This window comes from Calonectris borealis, chromosome 2 (assembly GCF_964195595.1).
Source record: "Calonectris borealis chromosome 2, bCalBor7.hap1.2, whole genome shotgun sequence".
Taxonomy (NCBI): domain Eukaryota; kingdom Metazoa; phylum Chordata; class Aves; order Procellariiformes; family Procellariidae; genus Calonectris; species Calonectris borealis.
The window spans coordinates 4837645-4859643 of NC_134313.1; the positions used below are offsets into that span (position 1 = coordinate 4837645).

At 39.2% G+C, this 21999-nt stretch overlaps 1 protein-coding gene across 5 annotated transcripts in view; it reads left to right on the forward strand.

The window, feature by feature from the left end:
* SLC45A4 (solute carrier family 45 member 4) overlaps positions 1-21999 on the forward strand; it is a 68559-nt gene that overhangs the window by 27176 nt on the left and 19384 nt on the right. For 4 of the 5 annotated variants that reach the window (XM_075141077.1, XM_075141076.1, XM_075141079.1 and 1 more), the window contains exon 2: positions 753-1370. In XM_075141077.1, the coding sequence (XP_074997178.1) occupies positions 1127-1370 (244 nt within the window). In that variant the 5' untranslated portion in view covers positions 753-1126. Of the gene's footprint in view, positions 1-752; positions 1371-9297; positions 9438-21999 lie in introns of those variants that run through there. The other variant, XM_075141080.1, reaches the window with a different exon arrangement.

Below are 21999 nucleotides of genomic sequence, written 5' to 3' on the forward strand. Positions count from 1 at the left end.
GACAGTGAAATACAGGAGAAGCTTGTCTTACCTGGTTGGAATATGTTTTAATGATTTTAATGTGTGGTGGAAGATACTGTACCATTCTACTTTCATGGACTTCAGAAGCCTCATAGGATGTGAGATTAAGATGCTCTGGTTTTGAGTGCAGAAAGTGAAGATGGATACATATGCTGTATAGAACTTCATTAGAAGTTTAAATATTTAAATATCAATCCTCAAAGTTATATTCCTAATGGCTTGCTTTTGCTCATGCTTGCTTGAGGAATCTCTTCGTTATAAGATGGTGTCATAGTTACTGCAAGGTAACTGGCAACTTCCAAAAGTCTAAACGGAGATGTCTGTGTGGCCAGTGAGTAAATGGTAATCGATGAATCATCTTCCTGGCATAGTACTGGAATATCCTACGCCGTTTCTGAAATGGAATCTGGATTAAATTTCCCAGAATTTGTTAGTCTTGTGCTCGATGTTCTGAGGATCTCAGACAAAAACACTGATATATTCTTCGGTGGCTTTGTGTAGGACCACAAACTGGAGGAACTTAGGAGTACAGTTAAGCATCATTTAAACATGAGGAGTAGCTGCATTTCAATGGAAAGTCCAGGGGTAGGAGGGAATGTGGAATAAAAGACCCTACACTAGGCAAGGACAATGGAAAGCATTAAGCAGGAAGTAGGGTATATAGTTAAGGGGGGGGCACAATATCCTGAAAAATGCTATTGAAATTTTTAAATGCTTGCTTTTTGTTGCAGATTAATCAGCCACTCGATGGGGATTAACAGTGGAGCACCTCTTTGTGTCGCCTTTCCACCTCTCTGTAGCAAGAATAACAACTTCAGCACTTCTTCAATAATAATTATGAAACTGGTATTAACTGAATGGCAATTATGGATTTTTAACTCTAACTCACAGTAAACCAGCAAGCCATATGTTGAAATTCCTACCAAATAGCTTTTCATTCTTAATGTCTCATATCTATACCAGAAGTTGCAAGATACCTGTTTGTACAAGAGGAGTATAAGCATTACTTGCCTGAGGAACAGAAGCTGAAAGAGAAGACACGCTAACTTGTTCGTGGAGTTATGGTAGTATTATTTATATAGATATAACAAATATATATATTTTTATGGTAATGAAAATGGCTCCCCAGAATGCTGACTCGGAATCTATGCAAGTTCAAGATCTACCTGTGGCACAGCTTCAGAAACCAGAAAACAAGGAGAATGAAAGTAGGGAGGAGACCATTAGTGAAGGATCCATAGACCGGATACCAATACGCCTGTGGGTGATGCATGGTGCAGTAATGTTTGGCAGGGAATTTTGTTATGCCATGGAGACAGCTTTGGTAACACCCGTATTGTTACAAATTGGTAAGTAATTCTCATTTCTGTAAATTGAAACTTTATATATCTTTTTGCATTGATTGAAGTCAGAGGAAGAGGGAAATGGGGTCTACCAACTAAAAATAGACAAGGTAAAAAAGATTTTCTTTTTTTGTTATTGGCTGTGCCACAGATTCAATTTTGTGATCATGTTTAAGCGGGGAGGATTTCTATACGCATTCATCTTCTGTCTATTATTGCTTCCCTCCGTAAAAATTTTAACCTGATTTAAGTTTTGAGTTCCCATATAAAGCTAGCAACCTCAAAAGCTTCTAAAATTCTTTATTGAAAGGTAAGTGTCCTAGAAACTAGAAACAACATTAGACTATAAAGGATTGCAATGAAGCTTTTTTCGTTTATGGAGAGATGCTTCAAGTTACAGTACTTTAGAATAAACAGTTAGATAAAAGCTTTTCCAACTACTAGTGAAATATTGCATTTATTTCAAACCACTAGTGAGTCTTGTTTTATGTGATTAATCTGTCTAGATTATAACACATGAATATATATGAATAAATCATGATACCAATAACTTTAGATAATAATGGGGCGTAATGAGGTTTAGAATAGGAGTAGACAGTGTTAAATTTCATGGTGAGTACTGTAATTAGGTTTCCAATAAAATGCTTACAGTATTAACAGTGTCTGGTATTACCTTTATCAAATCCAGAAAATCATGTTCTCTATCAGATACCAGAAAATACTACATGAAACTGAATGAAGTGTCGGACTGAGCATGCTTCCATGAGTGAATAAATCAACGATATACATACAACAATATATATACACTGTATAAGTGTATATATAATATATGCATATTATATGTTTGCTAATGTTTGCTTTGGCTTATACATGCAGTTATACCTTACAGCATGCTCAGTTGTGGCCAAACAGAAGCACTTGACCAACTCTCTAAAATAATGTTCATTGAATACTATTTACAACATGGTTTAAAAATTTTGAGGTTAGCATCTCAAATGAAACATCTGTATTTTTATATTTGATATGACAAAAGGGCATAAGAGATTGAACTCATGAGCATGCAATGTACAAATTCTCATGTGCAGTCTTCCTGCAGTTAAAAATGTGGTTTTGTATGAAATTACTAGTTGGCTTACTTTGAATCAACAGAGGGTTCAATAATCAGTGCAGCTGATGCCATGAGAGATGCTGATAAGTTATGCCTCCAAGTTTTCCTGAAAATTGTCATTTTCAAAGCTCATCAAATTTCCTTTTTGGATCTATTCGTGGCATAGTTAAAATAGATTGTAAGTGTTCCCCAAATAGGAGCTTTCTGATCTATCTGACTTGCTGAATAAAATACATGCAACTTCATCTAGAAATGTTTATAATGTCCATAACTTGTTTTGAGGTTTTGACTTTTGGGTAAGTTGAGATTTAGAGACTTAAGTTTGTACTAGCAGCATTGGTTCAATTACTGTCTACCATGAATGCAAAAACTTGCATCCTGCTTTGCGTGGAGAAGACTCCCAGTTTTGTAAGTGACCTGTACTTTTTTGTTCGTTTTCTTGTTTGTGCTGGCACTTGGATGTTTAAAATGTATAGCTGGCTAAGCTGACTTTTACCTTACCATAGAGTAAGGTCAGACAGTATAAATAAACCATCCTCTTAATTACTGACCAGTCTACTAGTTTACATTTCTTTTGTGAGCTCTTCTAGCAGATCTGTTTCCTCCAGATAATTGAGAAATATCTCTTCCCTTCCTTCCCTAACCCTACTGATCAAAATAACATTGGGATTTGGGGGAAGGGAAGAAAAGAGCTCTCACTTCTAGAAAAGCTGGCAAATGGCAAAGTAACGCAAAAGCCTGTGGGGATGCAGTGATGATGTTCCATGCTGTATAGACAAGAAATGGAGGTAGCTGGTTACAAATGTTAGCGCTTTGGGAACTAATTGAAATCTTTCGTGCTCTAGCTCGTGTTCCCTCAGCAGGGGAATAAACAATGCTGGATTCAGTGAAGGGTTAAGTTATTCACGGGTGACTTATCTAGCCTGTTTGGTAATTACTTCTTACATGGTTCTGTTTACCTTTATCAACCTCAACATCTGTCTGCCTCAACATGAGGTATATTTATTCCTCACTGGAGGGGGTTGCATATAGCTGTAGAACTGCTGTAATATTCCCTTTGCTTCTTGTTTTGGTAAAAGCAATATTCAGTTACTTTCTGTGAGATTAAATTGGCTCAAGAAACTATTTTTGGGAAGTGGCACCTGGGGAAGTGTGGTGACTCAACCAACTAACTTTGCTTATAGTAAATTGAAGAACCAGAAGCCTTTTGGGTATGCAGAAAAGACTCTTTCTTACAGATGTATGTTGAATATTAACAATTAAGCTTTACGGTGTGTGCTTGTGTTCTATATCAGAGAAAACTTTGGTCACTGAAATAATCTGAGATTCTTATCTGATACCTCCATTAAAACCTTAGGCACATTAGTATGGTGTTACACGCTTTCTGTTTGCAGGTATTTTACTTTCCTAGCTGTTTGTGTACCCTGGATCAGAGGTGTAGTTATGATTTGGCAGATCAATGACCTGTCCTGCTTGTACTTTAAGCCATGAGATTTCAGCAACTGAAGGAGATAGTCCTTTGCATAGTCCCTTTCCAATTCAACAGTGGTTGAATTCTCGATGTGTTTAAATTTCCTGACGTTTTGAATTCTTAACAAAAGAACGAAAGGCAGCATTGAGAGCCGCTTGGATTGATGGATACTCTGAATTGGAAAGGTCTGGAACTGCCCGAGTTGCTATACCCCTACTGAAATAAGTTCTGATTTGTGACTTTAATCTTTGTCTTTATTGCTCTGCTTAGATTGATGTTACATTGCCTTGTCAGAAATGCAGCTACAAATCTGTAACAGCCTTGTAGTCGTAACTGGGCTTTAGTAGCTTAGCAACAAGAACAAGCCAAATATATATTAAATTTTTTTTATTCTAACTTGCTCTTTGATTTCTTGCTATCTGCAGCTTAAGAATTCAAAATGAAGCCGCTAGCTTGTTTAGAAGAATTTGGAGGATATAAAATTATGCGAAATGTGAGAAGTGGCAGACTGGCTCCAGATGACATTATATTAGTTGGCACTTTCACAAGTTTTGATCTCTAGAAATCTTCATTAACCTTTTTTAGAGACCCGTTTAATCAGCAGTTCATCCCAGCCGGCGTTAAAACTTTACTAGAAAATAAACTGTCAGCACCTTCAGCACTCTAGGTTTACTTGTTCATCAGTTGAGATTTTTGAGAAACAGTGATTGCTTGTTACTGTTGAGTATGTTCTGTGCATTAACACTACTGTTTGCTTCCCCTGTCACATTTCAGCCACATACTATAAACTCCATAGGAGAAGGATGAGGCCTTTGTCTTCTGAAACATCTGGTACTTAATGCTGCTTATCTGTGGGAGGGAATTAAAATCCCTGCTATTGTTTATAAATGACAGTGTATTTTCTCCCATCATTAAACTTGGTTTCTAAGGATTAAATCTCTAAATCTATTTCTAGTTCATAACAGTTCATGGAAAATTTGGATACATTTTAGAAATTATTTTGCAAGGGATTTTGAGTGAATAAAAGTGAGGAGAAACTATTGACTGGTATAGTGTAAACTAAGAAAAACTTAGCTTTTTGAAGAAACTTGTTCAGTGAAATCACAATACATGGCTTCTGTTAACAACACTTTAAACCATTAATAAATAACATAATTTGGTAATTTCAGATTGTTTCAGTTGTAATTCAAGCACAATTTGGGTGGTGACGCAACCAGTAAATCCATTTCAGTTCTTCTGAAAAGTGGGATCCATGTGCCTGTTTCATTAGGACTATGGAAGAAAAAAATCTGTGTTCTGTAACTTAGGGTGGCTGCTGCTTTCAGCATGAAAAACTTGCTGTCTTACTAATGAGTAGAGGTAGCTGTAAACATGAAGTTTCACGTTTTATATTTAATATGATAAAAGCTTTGCCAAGCCTTTACTGTTGCTTCAAAGGATCTTTCCAATGCTATTGAGTGTTTTATGAATAGTTAATAGGCACAGAAGTGACTGTCAGCACCAGAACTGTTCCTCATTCCCATAAATTAAATATATTACACTAGTGCTTTTAAAAAGAAACTATGTACATTTACAAAAGGAAAAACATGAACAGTTTACAAGTGCTGCTTACCTTTATAATGTCACTTAAATTTAGGGATGTTTCTCTGGTACGGTAGAGAAATAGCCTTGATTTTTATGCATTTCGTATCTGAGCGCCTATCTGTGATGGCATTACTTTGTTTTGCTGTGAGAGTTAATGGGCTCTTGTAGTAAACATTAGCTAGTCTAGCATTAAATATTGAAGTTGGTTGTTTTAAGCTTAACCCTGAGCATGGTGTTCTTTTTAGGCAACAACACTAAGGAATAGCATTTCTGGAAACTGCGTATTTCGGTGCTAATTAATAGATTTTAATACAGAGAAAGGCTGAGCTAGGCCCTGCAGAACAAAAATAGGTTATTTTTGTTTGGAGAAGAAATTATTTTTCTCATTAAATGCTTTTGAATCAGCAAAATACTGTAGTTGCTCATGTCTCATGAGACATGACACATTTCCCACGTGTCTCGTACATGTAGAAAAGCTGTTCGGGGATTTGGGCTGTCATTTCTCAGTTAAAGCATTTAGACATAATATCTCAGAAAAAAATTAACTAACATTCAAAATTCTTCCAGCCTAAAGCTTAGCAGACCATGCTTAAAGGGTCTTGAAATCTATTCATGTGAAATTGCTAGTATGGAAAAAGTGTGTTAAGCAATAATTCAAACTGCTGATTCTGAGAAATCTCAAAGTGGTAGCTGAGAAGTCATTATGCTGAAGAGATTTAATATTACGGAGTGAACTTTTAGTATGAAGTAGTGAATCTCCCCGTTGACATTTAATGTTGATACCTGTCTGAGAAGAATGCATGTAGGTAAAGAGGAGATTATGGAGACACATTTAGAAACCAAGCATGAAATGTTACAGATTAAGTTAGCTTTTAGGTATGTTTCTTCAAAGGAGTTAAGGTAACAATTGCTGACTCAGTTCAGTGTGGAAGGGGAGAGTCTTCCTAGGGCTAAGCCCGAGATCAAAGGAAATCTGAAAACCTTAAAGATCTGGTGGGGGAGAAGGGAACAAAGGGATTGGATGAGCTTTTAGAGGCTGCCTATAATTCAACTGAAGAAAGGCTGACTGGCTGGAAAAACTTTTGCAGATGGAGGAAGCTCTTCAGCATAAAGCGGCACTGACTCTTTATTTCAGCTCAACTTAAGTAGTCAAGTTTATTCCTAATCTCTGCCAGAGGTTACATCTATGTTAAGGTTATATGTATTTATAACTGTCTCTCTACAAAGCTGCACCTTAACCATTTGAGCTGTGCCTTACCTTACCTTGTCTTACCAGGAAGAAACTGTTTGAGTTGCTGTAACCTGCTCTTTGACTCTCAAATTCCTGTACGATCCAGCTGCATCTGGGCTCCCAGGCGTAGCTGCATTTGATGCTGAGAGTGAATTGCAGGATCTGAATTCCCCCTTGGAAGAATTAATGGCTTGAGAGCTGACCTGTCCCAAGAGGGGACTGTAACCCAGCTAACCTAAGGATAAGAACTGAATTTACAGTGGATGCAGAAAACCTAGAATAATAAACATGTAATTAAATACAGTTTTCAACCTTGTTAGCTTTGAAGTTAGTCTTTAAGATCATGTAAAGTTTGTATTCAGATCTCAAGTGGTGGAATGTATAAAACTGCAAATATTGTGCCTGAGGCACATGTTAATTTCCCTATAAAACCTCCCCACCCATCATTTTTTACTTATTGACTAATTTTATGCCCACTAAGGGGTTGTGTAAGACTAATTTTACTGTACTTTTTTTTAACCAATGAGCAAGTCAGTAAGGCTTTCATATCATGTATCACTGTTCTCTTACATAAAATACCTTTTGACCTCAAATCAATAGCAGCACACTTTTTGAACACATGTAGTCCTTAGTGGAAGGTTTGGTTAAGGATATGTTTAAGGCACTTTTAAAAGAAAGGTGCTATGCAACTATTAAGATTTTTAATCCTGGGGGCAGTAGGAGCACATGCTTTATTTTCATATCAGGGCGAATGCCATGTGGTCTGGCAGTTTACAGAGCTTTTTTTATATCAATGTTCTGTTTTTCTTTAAGTAACACTGAATCTGGCCTTCAGAGGCACAACTGATAACACATGGCAGATTTTCAGCTGGGGTAACATGAGGATTCGTGCTGGCTTTAGGATTGTACAGACTGTGTGACTTCAGATGAATAGCCTTACTAGGAAAGGGAAGTTGAGTGTGAAGGAATTCGGAGGCTTCTCCCATAGCATGAAACATGTTTCCTATTACTTAGCAGTAGGTAACTTTTTGTTCCCCTTTTTTTGGCTGAATAAGGTCTGCCGAAGAAGCTGCTTCTAAAACAAGTCTCATACTTGCTCTGGTGCCCGTCTTCTCCTATTCCAAATCTTTAACAAAAGGACTTGATCTTTTAATTGTATACTGTAGGAATGTTAAGACTTCTCCCGCCCCTGCGTAAAGAGTGTTTGCAGTAAAAATTGTGTGTGAGAACTTCTTTGAATCCTCCGAAGTTTTCCTTTTGAGAGCTTGTGTGATCTGAGGTTAGTGTGAGTGACCATATATGACATGCAAGAAACGCTAATAGGTCTGAGAACTGTGGACCGATAGAAAAAGCACACTGCAAGACAAAGCAAACTGTATAAAAATGCAGACTGTCAGCTCTTATGTGAGGATGGAGGTTTAAAATCAACTTTTAATTTCGTTGTCATCTCTGTTCTTCAAATCCATTTTTTTTTCTTAAGCATTTTAGTCTGATTTGAGGAAAGAGCTTGAGGCCTCCAAAAATAATCACTCCCTAAGAAGAAAATGGACATCTCTACCCTTATGTATTTGCTTCTTTCTACCAGTAAATCTTTCCTGTCCAGCATGCTGCCTCCTTTTTATCTTGAATACCCAAGGTTTAAGAGAGACTAAACTTTTTGGAATTACTTAGGAGTACTTTGGTATCTCTGTTCCCCTTCCCAAATCTCTTGTTCTCTCCCAACACAAGGAGATCTAGTAAAACAGCAGGAATAAGGTCCAGTTAATAACACTGCTACAGGCTAATAGTGCTGAACTGGTTATGGGACTATTAAATTATAAGCAGATTTTTTGGTTGTTTTTAATTTGCATAGCAGCCAATAGTTTTAAAATTTTCTTTCAGTCTATTATAAATGTACTTTTTACTTCTCTCTTACGTGGGGTCACTGAATTGTCTTGCAATTCTTCCCTCCCACACATACTGGACCCACCTTGTTGCTATAGCCAAGACAAGCCTATACGTTTTCTCCTGCTTTCAAGGGCAGCTCTGGAGTAGAAAGGGGCACGTATAGGACTCGAGGAACTGCAGGATCCCTGTATTTTTAGTGCTCCCTTATGAAGATTTCCTGCGGGTAGTGGGGGAAGGATTGGGAGAAGTGGGGGGCAGACTTTGGCCTCCTGAAAATGTGTTAAAATTGAGTGGTTTTAATCACGCACTTTTACGCAACCTCTTTCCTAGCCTAAACCCTTCCTCTTAATCTGCTTTCTGCCCACATACACTCTCAGCCAAATTTACAAAGTCCACATCTTTTTATACTTCTGTCTCAACACCCTCTAGGAGAGCAAGATGTCAGGTGAACCTGTGAATGTATGCACGCACAACTGCCGTCTGAGTTTCAGTTTTCTGTTCAGAATTTGAGTTTGACCCTCACCTCTGACCGAGAGGTAACTTTGCCGTAGCGATAACAGATGAAACATGATAGTGCTTCCATGCTCTTTATTACGAAGTAATTGCCACCAGGGCAATTTTCCAGCCGGCAATTGCCTGTTCTTTATTGCAGAAAGAAACCTTTCAGCTCTTTGGGGTTCTGGTGGCGGAGACTTGCAGATGCAGAACCGAGATTCGGGCACCCAGCTTTTGAAACTTGCAATGCCAGGACTTCACTCAATGGTTTTCTATTGAGCATGGATTGTGAAACAGGTTATGAAAAGGGAATGGCTGAGAACTCCTTAATGAACAGGAGTCTTACTTTTCAAGGAAATAAAATTAAGGCCATTTTTGAACTGAAAAGAATGTCAACAGGCTGTTGCCAGATCACGTAATGCTTTAATAAAGCTTGCTTCAAGAGGATTGTCAAAGCTGCAGCCCCTTAAGCTCTATTCTCCTCTGAGTCTCCTGTGTGCTTGTTGCAACAGTATTTCTGTTGTGATGTACCCTCTGGGACTCCATTTTAATCATCCTCTTTTAACCAAACAACAGTTGAGAAGGTTTCAGATATGTTTCCTGCAGGCTATTTTGCAAGAAATTATTGGAAAAGTTTTGAGCTGCTGATTCAGTTTGACGATAAAATTTAATACGAGTCCATTTAACTAAACAGGGAAAAACCAGGTCATAGATTTTATTTACATTGGTTTGGACAAATCCCCAATAGCTCATGTCATTCCGTAAACATATTCCCCTCTGAAGTCTTGAGCAACAGTGGGTACAAAGCAGCACACATGCAGATTTTGCCATAAATAGATAAACCCAGCAATATACCGTATTAACATTTGGTGATCTTCAGTGGATTTTTTGCAGCGTAGTAGATGCAGAGCATGTAAACTGAGTATGACCTGTTTTTCTACAGAAGTAAATTGGATTTAAAAGGGTTTCATCAGACAAGCAAGCATAACTTGCCCACAATCAGAATGACCTGAAAGCTTAAACTCTGCAAAGAAGAATAGGATGAGTAGGTAGAGAAGGAGATGGAAAGACTTTTAGCTGGGGGCAGTGATGGGCAGATAGTGGCTGGCAAGAGCACTTAAGTGCTTAGCAAGTGCTGCTAGACCTGGTAGGTGATTTCACTTGTGCTTTGAAACTGAGAAGAGATTCAAGTCCTTTATTTATTGTCAGTCCTCATTTGGGGAAAAACATGTAACATAATCCCCATTCCCACTGCTGGGGAGGATGTCTAGCAAACAACATTTCCCCCTTCCAGTCGCAGTCTTTGGAAACTTCTACTTTGTGTAAAATAGCATAAAAGTTCGTGAAGGCAGGTCTTCTGAATAACTGTGCTGTCACTGTAGCACCTGTCTCAGCTGTCCCTATTTATATTGAATCCCTTTGTAAAGTAGGTTTTTTATGAAGTTGTTTAAACCTTGAAATGTCCCATGTCCTTGTGGCTTTCTGAAAAGTAAAGATTTGGATGCAGATACCTTCTTGGGAAGGTAAACAGAAGGATTTGAGTCCGAGTTTCTATTATATAGAGAGAACGGTGACTGCTGCATTACACTGCTCTACAGCAAAGTTAGATGCCATCTCACTGGGCTGTGAGGAGTGCTCTGTGTGAGGACGGAGCTGATGTTTTGCACAGACACAGGTACTGGGCAGCTGAAACCATTCAGACACTCCTGCATCTGACCCCACCAACATTTTGCATAGCAGCTGGAGGGAGACTTTGGAGAAAGTCAGATGAGCTTAAACTTCGGAGGTAGAGCAGTTGAATGCCAAAATCACAATTTCATCACCTACCTCCAGATTACTTTACTAAGTAAAAAGCATTTTAGGGAAGCAAACTTTCTGCAAATAGACTGAATTACCTGGAAGCCAAAACTGTGGCCATAAAGTAATGTCAAAACGTAGACATTACTGTGACAAGCAATCTTCAGAAACAGCTTCCACACTCAGCCCAAGAAGCCTTAACGCACCTCCAGGGCAAGACCACTTTTCCCTTCAGAAGTGTTGATATGGAGAACAGTGAATGGAAAGGATCAGTCCCTACCCTGGCCTGGTCCTGTCCTCGGTATCAGTTTTGTCTTTGGCAAGTGTCCCACCATGAGGCAGTGCAATCTCTTTTAATATGCCGATAAATTTTGTATAGCTTTCTGTTCAGATCATCTTAACCTTGAATTTCTATCCTTTTCTGGATCCCGATTTATGTTCTCTCTGGCTCAAGTGATAAACAGAGATGGATCATTTTCTACGTGTTCTCATGTGTAGACTGTTTAAAAACATGAATTTCCTCCTTTTATCAGTTGTGCTGCTCTGTAAACAATGGTCTTTCAATAATTCAGTCTGTCAGAATTGAGGCCCCCCCAGGATAATTTGCAAATTCCAAAAATATCCTTCGGGCTTTAAATGAGCTCTTGATCTGGAGGTGTTTAATGTTATGTACAAATGTTATATTTGAACACTTCTGGAAATTAAGGCATTTCCTTGGAGAATGGAGATCAAGTTCGCACGCTTCAGAGTTCATGTAGGTGGCAGGAAAATTAATACTAAATTACATATTCTAAAATTAGTATTAAACTTTGACACTCTAGGAGACATCTTCAGAAACCTAAACTGAACGAAATGCCGCGGGTGTTCAGATAAATGATTGTTTACCAGGGTAGATTAGTTGTAGTGGATACGGTTGCAGCATTCACAGTGTTTTCCTTGCCTGATTTGGAAAGTCAGGCATAGTGTCTTACCAAGCCAGACATTTTCTGGCAAGGAAGAGCCATTACAGGCATACCTGCTGTCTTACGTGGACTACATCAGGTGACTTAAAAATGATTGTTTACCGTATGCTGATGCAAATTAGAAATTCATGTAGCAATGGAATGCTACTGCAGCCTCGGAAACATCTGATCTGGTGTTTTGTTCCAAGCTACAACAGAAATAAAGAACAGACGCACTGTGCTCTGCTCCTTATGTCTCCCCTTGAGTCATTATTCCGTAAAACTTTACAAAAATAGGTTTCTGGTTGCTAGACGTCAGTGTCAGTTTATCACCTCTGTAGTGGTTCTGCACTATATTATCTGCCTTTTTAGAAAAATTGCTTATTCAAAGGGTTTGTTTTTTTTCACTAAGGGATATATTCCTAATATTAATGCCTTTGCAACATAAATCGAATGATGCTGACTTTATACTGACTTTAAATGAGAGCAGAAGGAAACTGTCATCTGTCTGAAATGAAAATTGAGTTTAAAATTTTTTCTTTTGTGTTTGGTTCAACAAACAGCAGTATGCAAGAAACACGGTTTACAAACCTGGACTGGCTAGCATCTCAGAGGTCATCACTAGCAACCTGTGGTGAGCAGCAGTGTTGATACCCCTTCCCTAGTGATTTGCCGGGTCCCCCCAGGTACGGACACACTGTATAACGGTAGAGAAGCTGAAGAAGTGCATGGGGGAGCTTTCAGGATAGCCCATTTGGGGATGGAATGAGAAAATGAGATGATGTAATCATTTAAAAAGCTGACAGTGGCACTCTCTCTGTAATTTAATTAAGGAGTAGTCTTAACAAGTGCTCCCCCCTTCTCTGAGGTAGTCAAAGTCATGGGTCATGAATCTTGTGCCAGGGACTCCATCAGTTTGGATAGCAGTCAGCGTGTGTGACAGGTTATGGAGATAAATGAAGGGGAAGGTTATTTTTCTGCACTATGGATTCCTATCCCATTGTCATGGCAAATGTGTTTAAAATGTAACCTGCAGGGGAGGGGTTTGGTACAACTTTCTCTCCGCCAGATGTGAAAAGATTGCCAAATTCAATCTTGAAAATTATTTAGGTTTCAATCTTAAAATTTATTTAGGTTTCCTTTGTTGGATGACTGAATAATGCTGTGTTGCTGACTACACCTGTAACATATATATATATAAAACTCGTTCCATTCTTTCCTAAGTTCAAATGACAAGAAAAAGGTTACAAGCAGAGTGATGTAGAGTAAAACACAATATGATAAAAATACTTGTCTGGTTGTTTGGAAAAGAGTTCTGTTCTACTTTGTCCCCATTAGGGCCTAATTCTCATAATTTGCACATTTGGAAAGGAAATGTTTGCTGGTTTAGTTGTTGTGTGCTCCGCTTGTTTAACTTCAGATTTTATTGGTAAATTTATCCTTCCATGCATAGCCTCACTGATTGTGAAACATAACACGTGCAAGTAAAGATTGCATATAAAAGAGTCTGCGGTAAGAAGTCTGTTTCATCTTGTGTGATTTCATTTTATTCCAAACTATCAATTCCAGTTATTTGGTGCAAAGTTACTCCATGGATCTCATTATCCTTCATGTAGAAATGCAAGTAGTATAATTTTTAAACAGCTCAATAGGGGGACGCGGAAAGCTTGTTATTTGGAGTGGTGGCTGAGACTTGGGGGTTAAGTTCTGCTCTAGTTACTAAAATTTCCCATGTGTGCAACTTTGTAGTATGACCCTGCAAGCTCAAAATACTAAGATCAAGATTTTTATATAGCTAGAGTTTAGAAGACTTCAATATGAAAGGAGCTCTGCTTTTATATCTCTCTGGTATGCGTGTAGAACGTGTTTCATGTAAGTTAATGTTCAAGCCAAAACATACAAGTTTATAGAAGAAGGCATGTAGGAAAGTTGGAATGTTTGAGGCAGGCTACATGAACACTAACACCGTCTTTTTAATCAGCCCCCATAATTTCATCTGAGGGGATGGTTTTCTATAACGCTTTACCCACAAGGCAGGCAATTGGTGGCATGGATGGCTATAGAGGAAGACCACTTTTTTGCGAGGGGGGAACCCTTAGTTGAAAATTCTCTGTATGGTAGTCCTGTTACCAGCATTCATGTGTCTACAGATTGTTAAAACAACTGGTGAACTGCAATGTTTTTCCTGGAGCAATGGTCTACGTGGAAAAACATGCCTGCAAACTATAATCTGCAGTTCATTTGTTGAAGCAAATAGGAAAAGGACTAATAGGATTTATGTTTCACTTGATATAACCACATGAGGAATTAACCTCAATAAAGGCAACTGCGTAGAGGAATGCAGTTTCTCTTTAGGAGCTTACTATGGGTTATTTTCAAAATTACTCTTTTTTTTTAAAGTATACGATGAATAATGAGTTAGAAGAGTAAATACGTTTATTTATGTATAATTCAGCAACGTTTTTAAAATAGCAAACATAAAAGCAAATGCAGTGTTACTGTTCTTTGCTGACTTTTAGCTGGTAGGGCTTCCCAGTAGCACAGTTGTGACAAAAATGATCGCAGGCAGAGTGTTTATTCCTATCATAAACAAACCTATAGTCCCAAAGACTTTAGAAAGGCCACAAGGTTGATTTTGCAGTGTAGTAACAATTAACAATACACTTTTTGTAAGTCTGTTATGGGAATGGTGGCTTTTTGGGAGGCTTTGCATGTTGAAAAGAAGGGGAGTAAAGCACTTTGAGACTGCATGAATGGCCTAAGGAGTGTAGGTAGGAGCAAGTCAGCTTTTTTCCCCTCTGAATAGTTTGGGCATTTCTAGCTGGAAAAATAGCTTTTAGAATATGAAGTTTATATGAGGTACCTATAATGTTTATTAGCTATTTGTCTTGCTTTAAGTCAGCTAGAGTAATTATAGAAGGAGCTGCCTGCACCGTTTACTGACCCTTAAAAGGACTATGCAAATGTGATCCCGGTTGAAATTTAGAGATCAACTGTCTGGTCAGTAATCCCCAAAAAGATGAAGGTTCTCAGATAATATCTGCAGGGGCACGCGGGCCAAAAAACACCTTCTTGAGTCACCACTTTCATGTGGCTTCCAAGCGTGTAGTCGAGCTTAAAAACTGGGGGAGAAGAGGTTGATTTTTATCAACGTGCGAAGACGAGCTCCTTGCATTTTACTCTGCTGTACACTTACTGAATTTTCTAATAAATGCAACTTGAGGCTGGAAATGAACTCTTTTCTTTGCTGCTTGCAATGCAAGGGCGTGAATGTTGTGCTGACCATACTCTGCCTGGCTGCCTGCTCAACAAAAAATACTTTTTTGGCTACTTTCAAGTCTGCTTGCCTTCCTTTTTCAAGTTCTGTTCCTGGATACACTGACCAGATGCCATGCTGGGCTAAGTATATGCCAGTCATTTGTTTGGCAGTGTGAACCAGATCCTTTATGGTTTCCTAGGGCTTGGGGGTTGGTGGGGTAGAACGGACACATCAGGAGTAAACTTCTGCTGCAGTGAATGGGAGTTTAATATCTAGGGGATGCCTTCTAGCCCAGTGTTTCCTTTGCTGGAATGGTATTTTAAAAGTCTTAACTCTGAGCGAGTCTTATAAAATTTGGGATGTCCTAGCCATGCTCTTCATCTTGCCCTTGCTTAGTTATGTTAATCATGCTTCTACCTTCCCTTGAGGTCTAGTTAGAGCAGTGCAGAAGGGTAGTCAAAGCCTCCCTTAGACGCAAAATCCGTGCACCGCAGAGCAGCACAGGACCAGAGCACCCAAGCAAGGGCTCAGGCTGCACCTACTGCTGCCTTGTGATGCTGCTGGGCAGCTCCCTCCCAGCTATGAGCAGCCCCATATTGAATAGGTCCCCATTAAGCAAGTATGATTTTAATTGAAAATTTGTTCTTAAGCAGAACAGAAAAGTTGTTCGTTAACCAGATTTTTTTAGGGGGTGGGAGAGGGTCAGTTCAGTCTGAGATGAACACGGATTTCAGAGTTAACAGTTCAGATTTGGCTCTACTTGGAGGAAAAAATAGGTGTTAACACCAGTTTCTGGTTAGGATTTGGTTCAGCTATGTAAGTAGACAGTCATATTCTGGGGTATTAATGTGTTAATCGCTGCAACAAAAGCTCCACTGTTGATAAACAGCACAGGCTTGTGAGTTGGTGCTGAAAGATTTTCTATTGTATATGTAAGAGTCTTTTGAGTTTGGCAATTTTAAAGTGCGTTTGAGCCGAAGTGCCTTTGTTTATAAATTTGCCAATATTCTGTAATTGGTGACGAAAAAACCCTATTGAGCTTTGGATAAACTGGGATGCTGCATATCTTCAGGCAACACATGTCACAGTAATTGATGTCTGATCTTGCAGTGAGACGGAGCGGTGAAGTGCTGCAGTGTTACGTAATGCGCGGAGTCGAAATGGGGCATCATGTACAGCTGATGCATTTTAATTACATCCCGTAAAGGCGAGGGAAGGATTAGTGTGGCAAAACGATTTATTGATTGCTGCATTCATATACGTGCCTGCGTACATTTAGACACTTGTGAGTGATGGGAAATGGATGCTAGCGTAGTTGTGTGTGACCTTTGAGTCTTTCTGTATCTGCAGGTTGCTTAACTGGCCAGCAACAGGAGACAGTGTTTGCAGCCTGGGAATAAATACACTGACATTGTGAAGTTAGCCTCCGGTGGTTATATGATATACATGTATAGTTGAATACAACCTGCATTTTTCTGGGATCGTGAAGAAAGTTCTCAGCTTTTTATTTGAAGTAAACACCTTTGTTATGTCCCTAAAACTGCTCTTCGGTGGAGGTTAAAAGGATTTTTTTTTTATTACTGCTGGGTCAGCACACTGGAAGTTGCATCAGATTTAATCTATATTCAATTTCAGGTCGTTAAACACTGTGATGCAAATTCCGTATTAGTGTCAAAGTGATATATTTCTAAATATTGGTTAAGAAGTGAGAGAGGAAGAAAAGTTAAAAGCAAGTTTCCCAAGAGCCAAAAAGGACAGCACAGATAATCTAGAAAACTCCAGTGAATCAGTTTCAGCAGTTGATAGGAGCTCTTGGCAATGTTGTGTTTCCTTGCCCTCTCTGGAGCTTAATTACCTGCTGCAGCATGGAGAAAGCTTGTTTGGCACTGTCAGTGTTTTGAGTATAAAAGGTTCAGCTTCTGGCTTAAGTAAACCTGGCACTCTTCACTGGTCTGAACGTACCCTGGCAAAAATAAGTACCATCATTTTGGTAAGGATGTCATTCTGCGCAACCTGTAGGAATTGCTAAGCATTTTTGCTATAATTAAAAATCTACAACAGCAATTGATTCTCTGGTCTTTCCCTGAGCAGGGCATTTCATATGTCTTGCCTTTGATTCCTCCTCTTCAGCAGCAGCAGGAGTAGCTAATATTGGCAATATGTCTATTAGTAATTGCTTGATATATTGGATAAGAAAGTAGAAAGCTGGATTGCTATACGGGCAGTAAGCTAGAAATAATCTTCTGAATTACCACAGGTTACTCCTGTGGAAGTAGGTTAGTAGGAAGGTTAGAAACTTAAAAATAAATAATTAAAGCTTTAAAAGCATTACTTGACAGCATTTGTGATCACGCTAAAAGGAAAACCGTATTTGCCTGCCTGCAGATCAGTGCATGTGTTCTTTCTCCGATGCCTCAGACCCCAGTTGTTCTCAGGCTTTTGCTTCCCCTCTCCCCCTTCCACACATACCTTTGGCTCACTTCTCTTAACATATGCTTCTCCTTCCTGACACAGCGCCATAAAACTGGGTTATAAACTAGAAATTGTCAGGGAAGCCACATAAACCTTTCTACAACTTTGGCAGAATGGCAGTGTAGCAGCAGAGCTTAATGAAACACTGATGACTCCCACGGCTGCCAAATATGAGAAGGGGAGGACAGTTGTAGGAGGTTGAGGAGCAATAATTGAGCTGAGACAGAAAATGGGAAAACTGGATCATGAAATCCTTTAAGAGGCCTGTCACTTATTTCCTTAATTCCATTTTTCACAAGTGTTGTTTAACCTAACATGGTTGCTGCTGGCATGGGATTGCATGGGTAATTTCAAAAGCTATTGCTGTACTGAAAGGCAGAATAGCTTTGCCAGAAGGGGATATTACTCTTCTACAGCTTAAGAACACCTCTAGGACTCTGTATGTGAAACACCGCGCTAATATTTCTGTACTGAAGCTGTTGGAGAGCAAGAGCATTCTTTTATTACCAATTTGGTAGTTGTTCTTTCAAAATGGGTGGCTGTAGTCTAGTTGTAGGCATGGCATGTAATAGTTGTAATAGTTTCCAAATTTTTTGAATTTGTTTCTGTGGTAAAAGTGTGACTTGTTTGCATCCAGCTACTAAGGAAATTTAAAATTTGAAATACAAGTTTTAAGGAAATGTTGGACAGTTTTTTGAGCATCTCTAGCCTAATTTCATCCTTTCAATATTCCTATTAATTATTTGTTCATATATCTCAAATCTAGATCCAGCTTTTGTCTATAATCTTGTCCTTATGACTGGGAGTGACTACAGGAGACATGTAGGTACATTTTAAAGGCATGAATCTGCTGTAAAAGTTTTGGATGTCACAGCAATGCAGGTAGCGGATCCCCATCCTGGAAGAGGAAGACAGACAGTGCTTCAGCCCTCTGCCCTGCAAAGTGTGTCTTTGGTCCTGTAGATTTTTCCTGATGCATTCAGGGTGGGCTGCAGCTGACTTTTGCTGGCAGCTTTGGAAAGAATTGTCTGCATTTTGCCCTTGGATATAGTCCTTCGAAGTACCGTACTTTTTATGTCCTTGTACTATTCCTATTAACTTTTTGTTCTCTTGATTAACACTCCCCTCAGTGCTAATAACCCCATCCAAATGGGGGAATTGTGCTTTATCCCTTCACTCTTCTTTCCCACAACTGATTCCTCATTCGCAGTGAAGAGGCAGCCCTATCCTCACTTCATATCATCCAGAGCAATAACAGACCAGCTGAGTGAGGCCGAGAGCCCAGCACTGCCAGCCGTTGTGCAGACATCCCTGATGACGAGAGCTAAACAGGAGGGGGAAGGAGAGGATAGACTTCTTGCAACTGGGTAATAGTTTGTGTTCCAGAAAAGTATGTTCAGATTGCAGAGTGCACGTACTCCTGCCTATAAGATGTATATAATGTGCTGACAGTTTGTGAATGTTGCAGGCTAAGCAGAAGAGCTCTTATTTGACAGGCGCAAGAAGAATTTCAGGATGTGGATTTTACCAGTGGGAAGATTTAAGCCACAGTTTTGATATTGCTCCTATTTTATGTGGTGTTTATTGCAATAGGTCATTTCTAAGACACTGAGAGAATAAAGATGCCTGACAACTTGATAGGCTATCATTTTTATGTAGAAAGCTAGCAGCAATTAAAAACCTCATGGTACTGATTTTGTTCTGAGTTCTTCCACCTGCATGCTTGCAACCAAGAAGATCACACATACTGGTCAGTATAATTTTCTTCCAGTATTGTGCAATTTGCAGCTTGTTAAGAGCGACCTCTGAACAAGCACTTGGCTTGAGCAGGTGTCATCTTATCATACAGGCTGGGTAGGCATAATTTGATGAAGAGCAAAATTTTCACATAAAAATGAAGTCCAGTATTGGGCTTCATTTCTTCTCACACCAGCAATCGTAAGATGATGTAGCATTAAGGGTGCAAATTAGAGGCTCTCTCATCTCGTATGATATCAGACTCTGATTTCAAGTAGTACTTAAAATTATTTCTTTCTTAAAAGCTTGTGCTCCCACATTTGGAAGCTGCTCAAATCATGGTAATGGGCACCAGGAGAAATTACTGTGCTTTTTCATATCCCTTCCATGTTGGTCAGAGTTCTTATTTCAATCCATAAGTTAGAAGGTGGTTTCTCATGGGTGCAATAAACTCAACGTACAAGTGCTGACTGTACTGCAACAGTGCTCAGACCACCAGTCAAGCCTATTCCTATGAACCAAGTGCATTGGTTCAACATATATTGGCTCAGATATGGGTTTTTTGGCAGCTGGGAGTCCCACGTGAGCTCTAAGCCATTGGAAGCCCTAAAATCTGAGGGGAGATAGCAAGAAGAAAAAGGATTTGTGGTTGACGTTTCATGGGGATACAGTTGTCAAAAGAGGCATGCAGCTTGTTTGCAGTTTGTCTGGGGAACCCACGTGTGGCAACTTTGTATTTTTATTTTAAATATAAGGGAGTGGATATCGGGGTGCATTTATGAAATTATTGCAGGTGCATTCTGAAATCCCTGTTCCTCATTTAGACGCTCCAAAGCTAAAATGCTTGAGTTTGCGGTGGTTTCTACAGTTCTGTTGTAACAAGATGAAAAGCAGATACTGGGGTTCTAACTTTTTCACAGTTTTTTGACAAGCGTTGTTTTTGCATGCTACTCTCTTTAAGAATATAATCTAAATAAAGCAGCTTGTATAAGCCGTGCATTTTAAACAGATCAATATAAAATATTTTTAGCAGCACACAGTGTTTTATGCAGGGATGAAATTGCAGAATACAAAATATTTGCAGGGCATGACAGCTTCTTATGTTAGTTCAGAAATTTGTCTGGTGTTTACTTTAAGAGTATAAACAAGTCTCTAGGTGATGATTTCTGACAAATGAAAATAGGAGCTTAGCATCCTATTCCCATATCAGATCTTATTGTTAAGCGTATAAAGAACTATTTTTCCCCCAATAGAACTTATCAAAAAGAGGTTTTGAATAGAAACTGCTGCATGTGACTTAATCTTTCTTCCATGTAACTCGTGACCTCACGCAGCCCTTAGACTGATGGTGACACAGTGAGCATTTCCTGTGAACCGTGAGCAGTGCTGGTCCCACTATTGTTGGGCACTTTTTTTGTCTGGGAAAAAACAAACCCTTATTTACTAGAAGCCAGTGTCCTGTTTGTTTGTAGCTGGCTGGGAAATGCCATATTACAAGGGTCTCAGTGGCAGTCGTCGCTGCTAACAGAAGCTGTTGTTGTGTTTTGCTCTTTTTCTCACTGATTTGTATGAGACTTCTGAGTCTGCCTTGTGACCTGCTCCAGATTCAGTTCACGGCACAAATACTAACCTTGTTTATCCAATATGTTTTTTTCCTCCTCGGTGTTTCCTCAGATTAGCTGTCAGTAAAAGGCTAAATTATAATCCTGCAGTTATTATTCCTCCCCCAAGAGGCCACCAGGTTACTTTTCCAAGTTGGCGGATGGTGGTTCGCAGTTAGAGCTGCTACCTGGCAAGGCAAGCACAGTGGTGGAAAATTACAGACAAAATAAACGAACAGCATTAAACTGGTAATGGGATGCAGCTGCTTTGGCCTTCAAGTCCGTATTTGAGTCTCAGCAGGCTCTGGTAAAGTATTTGCTGCATGATACTTCTCTTGGCCATATGAAATTGGTCCCAGCCTAGTTATAGCCTGTTCCAGGTGGATATAGCAGCTCTCAGCAGTTGGGACATTTTACATTTGGCTGTAAGAGGTTGTAGTGAGGCAGTCATACGGATGACCAGCTTGCTGTGCGGTACTGCCTTGAAACCTAGTCAAAGCCAGCACCCGTACATCTGTTCTGCACATCAGAGACTGGATGCTGCAGGGTTGCTGGCCGGGCACATCACCGTAGCCAAGTTTATTTAAAATACATGCTGCATCTGAGTCCTTGCCACTAGATGAGGGTATCAGAAGGAACTTCTTGGTGTCAAAATATTCCCTTTATCTTTTCATTTCTGCTCATTGTCTTCTTGTCCTGGCTTGGATGCCTTCTTAACTGTCGTCCCGTTTTAAAATATGGTCAAGTTGTGTATGTATAGCAGCATGTATATACACAGAAAGGAACCATTAGGATATGTAATTATCTTCCTTGACTGCCTCGTGCTCTTCGCCGACATAATTTCTATAAAGTTTTATTTTTAGAGCTCATTCTTGTTGTCAGGCAGTAAACATTTGGAAGACTTGTATTTTTTATATATATACACAAAGGTATACACACTATCTCTTAAGTATTTCAATTTTCAGTCATCTTATTTATTTTGCTTCTACTGCCAAATCATGCACGCCAACCTAAATATGCATATCATGTATGCAGACATTCGAGATACTAAA